This window comes from Vigna radiata, unplaced genomic scaffold, assembly GCF_000741045.1.
Source record: "Vigna radiata var. radiata cultivar VC1973A unplaced genomic scaffold, Vradiata_ver6 scaffold_171, whole genome shotgun sequence".
Classification (NCBI taxonomy): domain Eukaryota; kingdom Viridiplantae; phylum Streptophyta; class Magnoliopsida; order Fabales; family Fabaceae; genus Vigna; species Vigna radiata.
Genome location: NW_014542551.1, coordinates 213,565 through 230,360, shown reverse-complemented (window position 1 = coordinate 230,360; position 16,796 = coordinate 213,565). Strand labels below are relative to the sequence as shown.

Here is a 16,796-nt window from a genome sequence, read left to right as displayed (position 1 = left end):
TTGTAGTAGACATATTCTAAATAGCATGACGATTTTATCAATGCATATATTTCAAGTCGAGCGTCTAAGCTTTTGAAAGAATATTTCACGCGTTCGATAATGTGCTATATTAGAAAGGTTGCGAAAAATGTTTTCCAAAAATACTATTCAACCCCCTTCTAGTTTTTTTCAAGTACTTCAGCTTTTGTCATCAAGCGCTATTTTTATCAAAGAGTTATATTTATCAAAATGTTGTAGCAGATTTGCTTAAACGATTGAAAAATATTTATTTGAGAAACTGTAGATTGAACAGAACATTCAAGTCAAGTATTCAACAACTTATATAAATCTTTTAACCCTTGACAACGCTATTAAACTATCTATTTGGAAAAAGGTTTTCGATAACATTATTTAACCTCCCTCCTTTTAGTGTTTTTCAGGTACTTTACCCACCTCTGATTATTTCGAGTTCCATTCAAGTCAAGTTATACCTGTAGTGCTTGGTCAAGAGGGTCCTTCTTCTTCTTCCTCAATTCATGGGCTTTTAATAACTCAACTAACTTGTCCACTATAAGAGTTGTTAGATCCTTTGTTTCTTCAATGGTGACCACAATTGTTGATAGGGGGAGCTACGTGAAAGCTAAACCCAAACCCTTGTGTATTTTTGATGATGACAACAACAGAAATGTTTTAATAGTTTTTTGCACAACAACTTAAATGTTTAGATATGTTTATATGTTTGTTTATGCTTGAAGTGTTTGGTTTGCATACTTACTATGGTTATACATGAGTTTATATTTGTGGTATGCATATTCATAGTTTTGAATGATAAAACTCTTTGTGCAATGCATATATGTATGAATTAATCGATTACAATTTTTATGTAATTAGTCAGATTCATCATATATCAGCAAATGTTTAACTGTGGAAAACTGCAAGTTTTAACCGATTACATTATATGCATAATCGATTAAAACTCGTGTCTTTGCTAATACCTGATTGCTAAGTGTAGTGATGTGTTTTCAGTTGTAAAAGTTTCCAAAATTTCTTAAGTGTTACACTTAACCAATTACACGGTTTTCCTAATTGGTTAAATCATGTGCATTGTGAAAATTGCTATCATGTTAAGTATTAACTACCATAACAGTCATATTTTGAATTGTTTTGACTTACATTAATTGTGAAATCGATTAAATTAAATGTGTAATCTGTTAAATGTGTTTTAATGTAATTTTGGTATAGCGGTATTAATTGTTTAACCGATTAATTAATATGGTAATCGATTAAAGTGCGTGAGACTTGAAAAAACTATATATTGATGCATAACTCTCTGCATAAAGAACTTTTGATCTTTCATCTTTAATATTTGACAAAGTGAGTTGAGATAAGAATTTGCAGGGTTGTTTATTCTCCAAGAATTAAGAAGCATTTAGTTTGGAAGATTCAAAAGATTCTTGAAGGAATTGATGTATGCTTTCATTGGCTTATCATCATCCGCACTCTTAGGTGTTCTGAACTAGATCAATGTTGATTTTTGCAATCTGTGGATTGTGGTTTCCCTATTGCCGGTGGTCAGGAAGAGAACATGATTGAAAGAGACTGGATGTAGGCATTGAGGTTGAACCAATATAAAAATATTGGTTTTTGTCTTTCTATCCCTTATCTCTTTTATTGCATAACATTCTTTATTTGCTTGTAATTCAAGAAAGTGCTAAAGATTTTCCAAATGTTTAGAAAAGAACAAATTGTTTAATACGAACCAATTCACCCCCCCCCCTTCTTGGTTGGGAAATAAGGCCTATCTTTTTCTACAACAACATTCTTGAAATCATCCATCAACGGTCTCAAGATCATTTCTGCAACCCGGTTAAGTGGTATTTCTTCTTTTTTCATTCTGAGCTGGTTGGTCACTTTCTGCACCCGAGTTATGAACTTGGAAACCCCCTTCTTTTCATCCATCTTCATACATTATTTTTTGATAGATTGTACTCGGACTTGCCTCATGTGGGTGTCTCCTTTGTATGTAACCTTCAGAATTTCCTAGGCCTTCTTTGTTGTCACTACATTCACTATTTTTTTAGCCCTGATTTGTCCACTACATTGTACAGAAAATACAACATTGATTCATGTCTCATGCGTGTTTTCTTGAACATAATGGTTTGTGTTGTTGTTAGGTGTTCACCCTCCTCAAGTTCCTCATACCTTTCTTCTACCATATCCCAAACATCCAGGGATCTCAATAACACGGTCTTCTATATGTACCGTAATTGGTCTTTTTCGTCAATTGTGGCACAGTCCTTCCATTTATTACATTTTGCATCTCTCACTCTCATTTTCCCAAATGCTCAAGAACTCATTATTTAAGTCATAGTGTTTGACTCTCGCTCTCTTTTTTTTTCTCACTTGGTACTTAGAGCTTAAAGTTGTGATACCACTTTATAGAAAAATAGAATCGTGGTAGGTGACACATTATGAAAGAAGCACTATAATTTTTTGTTGTGATTTTCATTGAAACTTGACCGCCTTTAAATAGATACAAATAGGACTTTGGATCAAGTAAAAGGAATAAAAACTAAAAACAAAATATCATCGGACTTAAAATAAAAACTACATAATTTATCTTTGTCTCTAACAATAAAATAATTTTGCACCTAAATAATCAAAACTGTCTATCTTTATCAAACTAATATTATTGAACTCAAACTAATAAAATAAGACTCAGACAAAATTACTAATAAACCTTTACATGTTGGTATATAGGGCAATCACACAAGTTACTGTACCAATTTTCGTAATTATGTGATAGCACTTGCACATTACTATCAATTTGGGTTTCAAGTTGTGAATTTAAACTATGCATTTAATTTGTTAGTTAGATTGCTTTCTCATTTCATTGTTTCATTTCAAATCTATTATCACCATTGTATCTGCATTTTACTTTCATTCATTATTTTTTTACATTGGTTTAGCATCTACATTAGCATTTAAGCATTCTTATCAGAGCTGTCTATTCAGATTTAAATTTGATTTCTTGATTTGCATCCATTCATTACAAGTACATATCATATTCCATTCATAAATTTCATTTTAAATAAGCTCAAAGCATTGTTTGTAACACCCTAATTTTTGGATGTCAAGTTACTAATAAAACTTTAAAATTTTAAAACTCACAATACCATAACGAAAAACCAAATTTTATAAGTCTTTAAAATTAATAAAAAATAAAATATAATTCCAATTAATTACAAAAAAAATTCCAAATAAAATAGTTTATTCAAAATAAAATCATATGTTCCCTAACTCTCTTAATCAACTCGTCGCGTTATACAATGTCCAAATTATCTGCATAATCATCTACTCCCATATAAAATGATCAACACGGGTGAAAACCACAACCAGAAACATAAGAGTAAGCTCACTGAGAATCAATCATAAAGAGAGACTGATGAATCATTATTTTTTCTTACTCACTTAGTTTTCCACACCAAATTTAATTAGTGAATTATGCTTCACTATCTATTATTTCTTCAGTTTTACTATTTGGGTTTAATTTAACTATTTTTTCACGTTAGCAACCATTTTCCACCTCAACTATTTATTAATTTCGTTTGTATTTTATTTTGTAGTTTTGGACCAGATTTTAGACTTTGGGCCCATTTTCGATGAATTAGAAAAAGGCTTATTTTCTCAATCAGACTTTTCGGCCTAGGGTTAATGCCCATGCAGCCACAACTTTCATTTTCTATTCCATTATCTGTAAAACTCTTTTATGAGGTTTTTCTATTTCTGTTCGTTTTCCAATTTTAATTTCAATTTAGTTGTGAATCCAATTTCACATTTACTGTTCTTGCTTCAATTTCGTTTTTCAGTTGCATTTTCGTTCTTGTTTTACTTTGTTCTTGTTGTGTTTCTATTTTGATTCAAGTTTCGTTTTCCAGTAGTATTGCTTCGTTTAACTGTTGCATTTTACTGTTGTTCGGTTCTCTACTCTTTCATTTTGTTCTCTGTTTCGTTTCCAGACCTCATGCTTCGTTTTGTGTTTTTTCGTTTTCTATTTAATAGGAGCTTGAGTCTGTTTGGTTGGACACTAGGGAGGTTGCAATGTTTTCCTTGAGATTATTGTTTCGTTTTGATTATGATGTTCTTGCCTTGCACAATGTTTAATCATGTTTTGTGCTTGCAAGTAGGTACACTTAGTTTCCTAATTTGTTTAATCTTCGTTATTTGGTTAGAGGCTGCAGTTGCTTAATCTGTAGTGGCACAAAGTGATTAGATATTTGCGTCGTGGATGTTTAATTCGTATTTTTGAAAACTAGATTAACCTTCGCTTAGTTGGTTAATTCGTGTTGGATTAGAAGTGAGAGAACCGTGTAGTTTATTGTCAATCAAGGATAGGAAACATTGCAATTGAAATAGTAACCAATCGTTTTTAATCACGGTTTTAGTCTAAGTTAATTACTTTGTTAATTTCAATTCGTAATCTTGTTCAACCACCCCCCCACTTGTTTGATCTTTTGACAGAACCAAAAATTGGTCCTTGAGAGACGACCTATAAATCATTTCCTAGTTACTGCATTTAATCTGCAACATTAATTTGAGTCGATCGCGACATTCGACGATCAATAAGCAAAATAAAAGAATCATAAGTGTTAATTATGCATCATAACCAATCGACACACCAATACTAACACACTAACCACTTAAACACAGTTACACAACATTATCACAAACTCAGAGTCTATTCCTTGTATCCTACCATACCACCTATTCTCTTCCTGCATCCACGATCGAAAGAGTCGTCTATGGATTTGCTAGATACAACGAGACGATCTCACAACAATCTATCATATCTCCACACGAATACATTCACAAGGCAACATGCGTATACACAATTCACACACGAAAACAAATCGAGAATATAAAAACTAAGAATAACAAAAGTCAAGAATGTAAGCTCATCCCCTACCTCTAATCCAGCAAAGAGTTCTAAATCTTCTAACAGTTTGATTCCTAGACTTCTTTATTGACAAAAAATAATGCTCTATTCTCAAACCTTATTTTAGGATTTTCTATCTCTTTTTTATGATAATTAGGGTTTTTGTTTTAACATAATATAATTATAAGCATACCTATTTTTATTGAATTTATTTTTCTGAAATTTTATAAAAGCTCATTATCTTTAGAAAATAAATTTATTTCTATCTTAATTAATTAATTAATTATGATATGTCTCCAAATAATATGTTTTATAAAAATCCTGACTAACTCAGTTTTCTAACTAATTTACTTAAAACCTTCTAATTAAATTATTAACCCATTAATGTTAACTTTTATAACAATTATAACAATAATAAAATAATATAATTATATATATATATATATATATATATATATATATATATATATATAAAATCTTATAATTATCATAATCATATATTATTTTATATAAAAATTAAGTATTTATATAAACTATATTTAATATCAAGATTTATAATTTTTTTATTTTCATATAATAATATTTAAATGCTACAACATAATTATTCTTTTATACTTTATTAAAATAATAAATAGATAAAACTATAATCTAATTTATTTATCCACCAACAATTTTAAGACAAAATCCCAAAACAAATTTATTTTATTTTATTATTTTTTCTTATTATATACTTTATTTTATTATTATCTTCTTCGGTTTTTACATTACTTATATAAAACCTGCATTAGCATTCATTCATAAACACGAAATTGCCCTGGACTGCTTCATGATGCAATGAAGAATCCAGTTTTACTTTTCATGCATAACCTTCGTTTTTTAAATCCTTCCTTTCATTCGCATTGCATATTCTATTTTATTAGGACAGGCGAGTCCTATTTCATGCATGGATTCTCCAAAGTTCTCATTTTTAGTTTTTATAGAATTTTCATCAAACAGTTCTAAAAAATACTGTATCGAATTTTATTTCCTGCATTTGTAATTAACCAGGTACATTCCATTGTAGATTCATATTAGAATTAGTTAATCATCTGTCTTTTCTATTCATTGCTGTTAGCATCACATTGCATTAATCATATACATTGTATATGCATAATATTCTTCCATCTCTTGGACTGAGTTCATACAAGCATAACACTCATTTGAATCATTCATTGTATTATATTAGTGGGAAAATCAAGTTTTTGTTTAAATCCTAATACGACGTAGAGTTTAACAATCAATAAATAATAAATTTCATTAGTATAAGTTTCGGATAACTTTGATATCATCTTAAGAAATAAATTAAATGACTAACTTAGCTTTATAAAACAAATTTATAAGATAGAGTTTTCATTCATTTATATATTGTAAATCTGTATTATTTTTAGTCAATGTGATATTCAATTGTAGCATTGCTTGGACCGATAATTTTTAGTTTGATTGGGTTTTTTCTCGTACCACTTTATACTTGGTTTCTCTTTTATCATATTTGTCTTAGCAAATAACTGGCCTATAGCACATTCATTTCTACTCGGTATGTATGAGATGATATGAATATTGAGATTATGCGCAGACATTTGTTTGTGGATATGCTTAAGTTGTTGTTTATATTTAATCCAAGATTGAGTAAGTTTTTAGATCAATAATTTTGAACCAAATTCATCAAGTAGAACAATGTTTTTTTCTTTAATATTTTTTAGTAACTTATTGTATTCATTGATTTGTGTACTGATGTTCTTATCTTCAATCATCTTCCAATAATAATAGCTTTTAATAACAAATCATTATCTACCACATTTTCAATAGTGTATTTAAGAATAAATGGATCCAAATACATTTGAATTCCTTGTAGGAGAAATACTCATCCACGTCTTCAATAATGTATTTAAAAATAAAAGGATCCAAATACATTTGTCTTCCTTGTAAGAGCAATTCACATCGCACAGATTGTTAGATAATGCAATAAACAAAGTGTCATGATATCTTTATTCACACGTAACTAGTGTACAATATACTTTTGCAAAAGTACTGAAGTTGGATTTGGAAGTCGTAAGAGTGAAATTCCATTCCACACATGTCCAACAAAGCATACATACGTTCCTGCCAGCATAAAAAGTTGACCAATGAAACAATCAATCTAAGTTATAGCGACAATGTTAGGCTTCCTTGTTGTAATGTTAGTGTCAATGTTCATGATGTCTGTCTTGTTAGTCCCAGGTCCTTAAAATCATAGCAAACGTCAGAAGATATTATAGACATGAATGAACGTTGTCCTCTGTAGTATATTACATAAACTCCTAGGGATACAAAAACAGGTGGAACCAAAGATCACAAGAATTAACGAGAAAAAGAGTCATGATTAAAGATAGAAGATATCTATTTATGGAAAGTGAACACTCACTAGGTAACGGAAGAGACGGATGAATGTAATAGAGAAAGGAGAAGCAAGGTTCATGTTAAAATGAAAGCCAAGCGTCCCACAAGTCAACCTTCATGTAACGCAAAAGCAAAACGTCGTACAAACCAAGGGTCAAACACTCACAAGACCAATAACAAGAAAATATGGATAAGACTCCAAATATGTATATCATCCAAATACAAAAAGAAAATAAATAAGTAAAACAAATGGTACAAAGGACATGAACCTCCTTATGCACACGGGAAATAGAACAAGAACATCCACAAAAAGCTGAAATGAGAACCACAACTTTATGCGTACAAGACCCATCACTTTTCCTACCCTCTTCGAGTATATGAAGAGGTATTATATGTAAACCTTTTGAAAGTGTCAAAACTAAACAATGTAGTATTAGTTGGCTTTTATAATAACCAAAATGCGTAACAATATCTTGTCCTAGCAAGAGTCAAATACACAAAGCGCAGCCCTCTTACGAAAATGCTTTAACTTTTAAAGTACTCAGTTTGATGTACATTTTAGGGTTGGAAATATCCATGTCTTCCAACGGTATTCGCTGAGCCAAAGGATGTATACTCCGCAACGTCTCCAAGACATTAGATTTATGGACTCTAATTTGAAGTTGAATGATCTGTTCATAGATTGGGAGTGATAGATAAACAACAAGTGAATTTGACAATGAGCTAAGTTTATGTAAAGGAATGTCAAAGAACATGAGATTTCACTCAGTCATAACAGAATATGGAAAAGACATTGTTAAATGTGTCAACATTTATGTTTTCTATAAATAAAAACATGTCAACATTTATGTTAAATGTGTCAAAATCCCAGGTTCAATTTGATGACTATCAGCACAAAACAATAATTTCATCCCCTGTGAACGGAATTCCACAAGACAATGATTTATTTACTCCTGATTTTAACTTTCAAACTCCAATTAACCTTGCCCTCTGGCAGGGGGATGGATCTTGGTAATCGCAGTGGCACCTCATATTCTCCCAACGTNGATAAAGGTGATGGAAGATGCAGGTTATCGNNTGCAATGTTCACGCAGAGTTGTCTCGCCACCTTAAATTAGAATAATATATAAAAGTCAGTAGCATAGAAAGAATGAAGAAGAAAGAAGTAAAAGGAAGAAAGAAGCGTACCCTTCTAGGAATGAAAACATTTGGCATACATTTTGGTATTTTCAGACNTTTGATCTAAATATGATTTTCTTTGAAATAGATCCTAATTTGGTGATAAGACACTAATGTTTAATTAAATTAAATATGGTTTGCAAAAGAAATACAAAGATTTAACACCCGAGAAGAATGATCCAAAGAGAGTGAGAGAATTGGTTAAAGGTGATAGCCATGTGGCAAGCAGTAAAGAAAATAAAGATTTTCGCAAAAGTTCACGCATGGGGAGAGAGAGCATAAAATTGTGTGGATTCATTCAATGAGAAAGTGTGTGGTATGACCCTTCCCTCTGAAATCTTTTTCTTTGACCATTCTCTTTGTCCCCTTTTCTCTGACCTAACCTTTCTTTCTGGAAATTCCTTTTCAGGAATGGCTCTCTCCCAAATTGGCATCCCGGAGCTTATGACCTCTGCAGCCACTGTTTCATTGTTCTGTTTATTTTGTTGCTGTCAACTATTTTTTCGATTGCTGTTTCAGACCCTATTCTCTTCTTATTAATACAAAAGCATATTAAAATTCCCTTCAACTTTAGCACTGTTACATAAGACCTAGGACAAACATGGATTCCTTCAGTTTGAGAATAAGGAAGGATGTTAGAGACAACGACCAGCAAGATCTGTGCATAGCTATTAGACATTTGAGTCGCAAATGAGAATTATTTTCATAGAAATTCTTCATGTGGCAAATAAAGATTATTTTTAGAGGAATTCGTCATTTCCAACACTGTCATGTTACTTTTCCTTCTTTTCTTTTTCACATTACTTTTTCCTATATACCTAAACCGACCCTATTTCATTGATAAAAGAACAAGTAGATCTCTCTCCCTAGTTTTAGTACCATGGCAAGATAAGTAGTAGGGTAAACATTAAAAATATCACAGAAACTGCAATATAAAAAAGTTAGTTGTTAAAATTAAGTGAAGGCAAAGAAGGACAGGAGAAAATAGAAAACTATTTGATGAAATAAAAGACAGTATTAATTCCTGATTACACTGATATTAGACTTCAAATCCTAATTCAATAAGGAAACACATCATGAAAAGTGAAAACCATTCATCAGTGGTCGATATTCCAAAATATTTTTAAGATACAATAATAATATTATAAAATATTATCCCGATATCTAACAATCATTCTCTATTTCTGAATATCGACAAGGGTATACACTCTAACAGACGATACTCTTACTTTTAACTTTTTACTTATAGCTAATATCAGTAAAACATTTCAACTACAAAGAAAAAGAACAAATATTACCTCAGCCACAAGATCGTCTTTTGTCACAGCATAACGTAATTCCAAGGGGTCAGCTTTGGATTCACGTGATTTGGCCTTTTGAACATCAATTAACCTCCGCAAGACCTATTAGATCATCACATCCAGGCCCATATTAAAAACTTAAATACCAATTTGTTAGTTTTAAAATGATATACTATGAAACTATCAACTATACATTTCTATTTTTGAAACTCAGCAAATATAATTTTTCAGTATAATCACAAAAAATAGTCTAAATTGAGGTTTTAATCAGTAATACATAAAAGAAAATGTAAGAGCAGTAATCTGTATTCTCAGCAAATATTATAGAAAATGAAGTTAATTTCCCCAAGGATAGCAGAAATAGTCTAAAACAGCAATGAAAAGCTTTAAAGAGTAGACTACAAACCAGCTTAGCTTTATCAAGACGCAGTGCAGCTCTTTCATACTCTTTCATCTTATCTTCCTTTGATTCTTTAACTTCAGTGAGATCTTCTTGTTTTTCTTCCTCAGTTGGTTGATAGATCTGAATCATTTAAAACATAAAAAATCCAAATGGTGAATACAGAGAAGAAAGTTATGTAGACCGCCTATGCACCAAGAAAAGCTTAGAATATTGACAACATGAACCACACGGATTCACATAAACAGAGAAAGAAATGTAAAGGACACAGTTGTCTTNAGNATCAGATATCTACANCATTATCATATCATGAATTTAAAAATTTATTCCAGAACATAGTAAACTAAATAAAATTGAAAGTGGAAATCAATTTATCTAATGATGAATGGCATTGACCAGGAAGTAGCACATAAAAGTAAGTAAAACTGAGATTAATTTAAAAAAAAAAAAACACCTTGCGCTGCTCGTTGAGAAGATAAGCAAACTTATCAATGTTAGGGAAAGCAAGGAGCTTAGGCATTAGGTGGTTGCGAAAATATCCAGGGGCAACTTTGACAGTATCACCTGCCTTTCCCAGCTTATCTATGTCCTGTAAATTGGAAATATAAACTTTCAGAAAATTGAATTAAATNCAATCNCATTAAACAAGNATCACAACTAANGATAAATATTTACAGTTGTAAGGATGACTTGGAGCTTCCTCTTGTAACGAAGCCCTTGGGAAGCAAACAGGAGTGGGTTCACCACAACATTATCATAACTGATATCTCTAGATCTAATGATCTTCCTAACACCATGTCTTCCAAATTGAAGATAACCCATTCAGATTTGGATTCAGATACACAGTCACCTTTTTCCTCACTGCCAACATCCAAAGACAAATTACTATCAATATGACAGTTTCAAACCAAAAAAACTCATCTCTTCAAAACTAAACGCTTTGGTTGGACATTCTTAAGAATAACAACAGCAATGGATCTTCCCGTGCTATATAATTTCACATAATACTAATGTTATAAGAACCAAACTATAAGTCAAAGACAGTTGGATAACCAATCAAACAACAACATTGATGCCTCACTAGTTTGATATCCTGCCAGTTCCCAAAATATGGTAACCTTACACATTAAGCACACAAATATAATCAGTATCCGAAAACCAGATGTCCGCTGGTAATATTATCGACAGTAAATAATAACAAGAAAAAGTTCCATGCTTTTGTTTTTTATTTTTTGAACCTTGTTTTTGTTAAGTTACTTCAGGTGCAGACATGAAAACAAGAGGTATAGTTACTATAGCATCACAAATTCAACCATCAACCCATTAAGAAACCTTAGTTTATAGTCTATTTCTGAAACGTTCAAGCATTTCATCATATACATGGCATGTGAGTAAGCATGTTCATTAAATCCCCACAGTAAACATAACACCCTTAACTCAAAGCACCGACCAACTCTAGCATGTTCACACATTCTACCCAAACATAGATTGGAAACAAAAATAAATAACAATACAGCACTAAAGTTTGCCAACAAGAATAAAAACCGTCGAGAACACAGATATTGCTACGAACCACTTTAATTCTTCCTGGCCACGTGGAATGTGAGTTGAATTATATATTTTTTTGCGGCAACAGTAGCATTCGCGGGTCATGATATTCATAAAGCGATTAATTTCAAGACACTGATTCAGTGTCGGGTTTCGATGGCAACCAACTAAGATGAACTAAAGCATATTGGATCAATGGAGACTTACCGTAACCAAAGAACTTAATTAGGGTGTGGGAATTCAAAGCCCGAAACCTTCTTCACGGGGCTTCCGTTAACGCAGAGCTTTGAGCTGAAACTGAAAGGTTTAATGGTGGACCTGGTTATAGGGTTTAAAGATGTTTCATTGAAACTTCAAAAAGGTAAAGTCTCTGATGTTTACATGGGTAATTCTATGGGCATTTTATTTTGCAACGTCTACCTTTTTTTTAATTGTTTTTTGAAACTAATTTTAGAATATTTTTATGATAATTTGTAAATGTTCCAAAACTTTGGAATATATTAAGTGTATTTTAAAAGACATTATCATCTACTTGAATAAGTTAATTTATAGCGAGATAAACAAAACAAAAATATTTGCTTATAGGTTAAAATTAATTTATATTTAAATTAAAAATAAAATATAGATAAAATTATTAAAGAAAATTTATGTAAGTTAATTGAATTATATTTTACTTAACATATATGGGAAATTGTCCAAGGGTCCATTATTAAAATATCAAAAGTTTTATTATTTTTTAAATAATCATTAAATATTTTTTAACACTATATTTCCAATAGTTAGATTTCTTACTTAAATCACGTAAATGGCATAATAGATACAACATTCCATAATCAGTAAAACTTATACCTATTCTCTTACGAATAAAACTCATTCAGCATTCGATAAACAAATTCTATAGATATTAAATTTTTAACTTTCATAAGATTAGACCCGTATTCATTAAGAGAAAATATTTTTCATAATTACTAATACATATGCAAAAGTTTAAATTGATATTCACTAAGTGTTTAATTATCATTTTATACTATAAATATTTTCATATTTTAATGAAAAATAAAATGTCAAAAATCACACTAAAAAAGTTGTTTAAGTTAAAAACAATATAAGAAAAACACAAAAGAAACAAGACACAAAGTAGAATAGCAAAACTAAACAATTCATCTCTAATAATCCATAAGTATATTGCAATGTGTATCAAAACCAATAAACTAATTGTTAAACACAAATGATGTCAGCAATGGAAAGTGGAGAACTTGTCGTCGTCGTTGTTCGAGATGGTAAAGCTTCAATGGTGCACGAAAACTTAAATGAATCCATCAAAACTAAAAAAAAAAATCACAACTAAGCGATGAATTATTATTTTGTCCTATTCACTTAGCTTTTCGCACCGAAATTAATTATTGAATTGTGCTTAACTGTCTATTATTCTCTCAATTTTGCTATTTGTGCTTAATTTGACCAATAATTCATATTTTATTAATTTGAATTAAATGAGCTTAATTATTCCCATTATTATTTCCAGGACAAGTTTTTGAATTATAATTGGGACTTCAAGAGGGCTGCCACATCATTTTTTATTGTCCACATCAGCATTGTATTTTAATTTCGTTTTAATTTTGTTTCCTTTGTATTTTGGGACAGACTTAACACTTTTGGCTCATTTTTGGGTCAGACTTAACATTTTTGGCCCATTTGTAGTGTTGATTTACTGACCTAAGGTTAAGTGCCCATGCAGTCACTCATTCTATTTGATTCCATTCATTATGTTGAATGTGAACAATCCTCTCCTCTGAGGGTTTTTTCATTTTTTGTTTTCCAGTTTTAATTGCAATTTTGTTTTTTTGTTCTTGATTCTGCACTTTCATTTCAGTTTCAATTTCGTTCCAAATTTAATTTCATTTCTAGTTTTGTTTGCCTCTGCTATTTTGATGTTTGTAACTGGTTTTGCTATGCTTCAATTCATTTTCCGTTTCTAGTTCCATTTTTGTGTTTTTGTTGTTGCTTAGGTTTTTGTTTTATTGTGTTTTTCTCTATTTTGTTTTCCAAACCTAATGAAATGTCTGTGTTCTTCATTTTGTATTCAATGGTAGCTTGAATCTTTTGGGTTGGACGCCAGAGATGTTGCATTGTTTCCATAAGATTATTGTGTTGTCATTGTGACTCTATTCATCTTTCCTTGCACCATATATAAATTTTTTTGTGCTTCACAAGTTAGGTTCACGCTTAGTGATCCAATTTGTGTTCAATTAATCTTCACTTAGTTGATTAAAACCACATTGCTTAATCTGTGGTAGTGCAAATGTGATTAAATGGGTGCATTGCGTTTGCTTAATTCACATTTATGAAAACATTTTAATCTTCGCTTAGTTGGTTAATTCGTGTTGGATTAGGAGTGAGAGGAGCGGATAATTATTGCTAATAAGGGATTAGAAGCATTGCAATTGGAACTAGTGACCAACCTATCTTTAATTTGTTATTTAATTCTTCTTTAATTTGTGTTTTGAATTCGTAAATCTGCTCACGACTCCCCCCCCCCCCACTATGTGTTTGATCCTTTGATGGAACCAAAATTGGTCCTTGAGAGACGACTTAAGAGTCATTGCCTAGTATATTCCATTTAAATTGCACAATCAATTTGAGTTAAGCGTGACATCGACATCACCAAGGTAATGGAAACACACACATTTGAGGTAAATGGCCCAAAACTAACCTTTGCACTTTGAATCACACTCATCAACAAACTGTTCATTCACATAAAAGTGGTGGAGTTTTAAATCATATTTAGGACATTGATGCTACATGGAAAAACAATTTCAATTGATAAAAAACTAAAGAAAAATCCCATCCAAGGCAGTGGAAACACTTTCATTATAGGTAAGACTCACAAAACTAACCTTTGTTCTTCTTCGTACTCGTCAAAGAAGTTGTTGGTTCAAGTAGAATAGAAAGAGTGAAGAAATAGTGTGGCTGGTTCTGTTTTAGAAAATTTTTGCAGGCCATATGACATCGGATCACATGGAATCGATTGTCTGACATCTTATGTGGCTAAATTTTCATTTTTGCACCTAATATTTTAATGCATTTACCACATTTAGACATTGAATCAATCACCACCGACGTCTAATTTGTACTTTAGCAACTCAAATTGTTACGTATGAGGAGCATTGATGTCTTGAAGTGATTTTGATGATTATACTCTTGAAGACTCGAAGAATCTTTATTATCAATGTTAAAAGCATTCATTGTAGAAATCATTGTATAGGAATCTCTTTGCATTTGTAAAAACATTAAGAAGTTTCATATATAGTGATTCCTTATGTCAATAATTGATTATCCAAGGATATAATTGATTATTAATGGCTAAAATAGAAAAGAATTGTTCGCGACAATAATCGATTATCATAGGGGATAATCAATTATCACTGCTTGGTTTGATATTGTCCAAGGTTCGACAATAATCGATTATCATTAAGGATAATCGATTATCACATTTTCTAAAACCCCATAACGGCCTCAAATAATCGATTACCACTTATGGTAATCGATTATCACTGGCAGTTGGGAGCTGGTTTTTCACTTTCTGACCCCTGGCCTATATATACACCTTTCTTAAAACTTTAAGAGGTTAACTAAGCCTTTTGAGAATACATAATTGTTTTGAGGAAGTTCTCAAGCTTTGTAATGAGTTCAGTCAAGTCTTGTGAAAAGGAGAAGCTTGTGTTTAGTGAGTCTAAGGTCCAAGTTGTTCTCTTCAAGTTGATTGAGTTGGCTTCTTTCCATCGTGTGTCGAAGGAAAGTGTTTTCTATTTCTAAATCTTTGCATTACTTTGTTTGTAATCTGATATTGATTTTGAGTAAGAAAAGTTTATCATTCTTTATATTGATTAACGACTAGACGTAGAATCTGTTGATTCGAACCAGGATAAAATCATTTGTGTGATTTTCTTTAACTCCATAACTCTTGCTTATAAATTGTTCGATAAAAGTTGCGAAAGAAAATCATAATTTTTAAAAGAACTAATTCTCCCCTCCCCTCTTAGTTATTGATTGTATTCACGCTCTCTAAACATTCTGTTGCGCAATACCAATGTCAACAATTGGTATCAGAGCTTGCTTTGATAGTTTTTCAAATATTACGAAAATGGTTAGTCATAACCAAGTTTATGTTGAGGGTGCTTCCATCAACAGACCACTACTTTTTACTAGTGATAATTATGCTTTTTGGAAAGTCATAATGCAAATTTTTATGGGGTCTGTTGAAAGAGGCATATGGGAAGCAGTTGAAAATGGTCCTTTTATTCCAATGAGAACTGTTGATGGTGTTGAGAAAGAGAAACCTTATTTAAATTGGACTTTTGAGGAAAATAGAAGAGCTCAATTTGATAATAAAGCTCGTAATATAATATCTTCTGTTGTGCTTGAAGAGTTCTATAGAATTTCAATGTATAAGACAAAGCAGGAAATGTGAGAAGTCCTTAAAGTCACTCATGAAAGTACAAATGACTTGAAACGAGCTAGAAAGAACACATTGATCCAGGAGTATGAAATGTTTAGAATGCAACCTAGAGAAACAATTGCAGATGTTCAACAGCGTTTCACCCACATTGTCAACCATCTCACAAGATTAGGTAAGACATTTTATATTGATGAATTGAATGTTAAAATCTTAAAGTCTTTGGATAGGTCTTGGCAACCCAAGGTGACTGCCGTCTCAAAATCCCAAAATCTATCCCAAATGTCCATGGTTATTCTTTTTGGAAAGCTCCGCGAACATGAGCTTGAGCTCAACAGATTGACTACAGAAGAAGACCAAGGTAAGAAGAAGACCTTGGCCTTCAAAACCGAAGTCTCCAAAGGAAAAAGTTCAAAAAGGGAGGATGATGATTCTGATGATGAGGAGCACATGAGCCTCATGATAAAGAGATTTGCTAAATTTATGAGAGCAAAGAAAAAAGACAAATTCAGAAATGAAAAGAAGGATAGTCAAGGTTCCTCATCTAGTATAAAGTGTTACGGATGTCGGAAAGAGGACATG

General features: G+C 31.5%; 2 protein-coding genes across 2 annotated transcripts; both read right to left on the bottom strand.

Moving 5' to 3' along the window:
• Positions 1–6,847: 6,847 nt before the first annotated feature.
• On the bottom strand, positions 6,848–8,110 carry LOC111240904. Its single transcript, XM_022776941.1, has 3 exons — positions 7,886–8,110; positions 7,356–7,443; positions 6,848–7,054 (listed from the first exon to the last, which is right to left on the bottom strand). The coding sequence occupies exons 1-3, from the start codon at positions 8,083–8,085 to the stop codon at positions 6,944–6,946; spliced, it is 399 nt and encodes a 132-aa protein (XP_022632662.1). The 5' UTR covers positions 8,086–8,110; the 3' UTR covers positions 6,848–6,943.
• LOC106780265 (50S ribosomal protein L9) lies at positions 8,073–12,114 on the bottom strand. The gene is made up of 6 exons (XM_014668539.2): positions 11,966–12,114; positions 10,886–11,071; positions 10,665–10,799; positions 10,217–10,333; positions 9,808–9,912; positions 8,073–8,438 (listed from the first exon to the last, which is right to left on the bottom strand). The coding sequence occupies exons 2-6, from the start codon at positions 11,030–11,032 to the stop codon at positions 8,274–8,276; spliced, it is 669 nt and encodes a 222-aa protein (XP_014524025.1). The 5' UTR covers positions 11,033–11,071; positions 11,966–12,114; the 3' UTR covers positions 8,073–8,273.
• Between the last annotated feature and the right edge of the window lie 4,682 nt (positions 12,115–16,796).

What these genes read in the sequence shown, in the direction of transcription:
- LOC111240904 (XM_022776941.1), bottom strand. Translation starts at nt 8,085, where the DNA reads ATGTTCTTTGACATTCCTTTACATAAACTTAGCTCATTGTCAAATTCA. An exon ending in GATATTTCCAACCCTAAAAT is followed by an intron (nt 7,444 to 7,885) that starts GTACATCAAACT and finishes CGTTACATGAAG; the next exon opens with GTTGACTTGTGGGACGCTTG. An exon ending in TCCGTCTCTTCCGTTACCTA is followed by an intron (nt 7,055 to 7,355) that starts GTGAGTGTTCAC and finishes TTATGCTGGCAG; the next exon opens with GAACGTATGTATGCTTTGTT.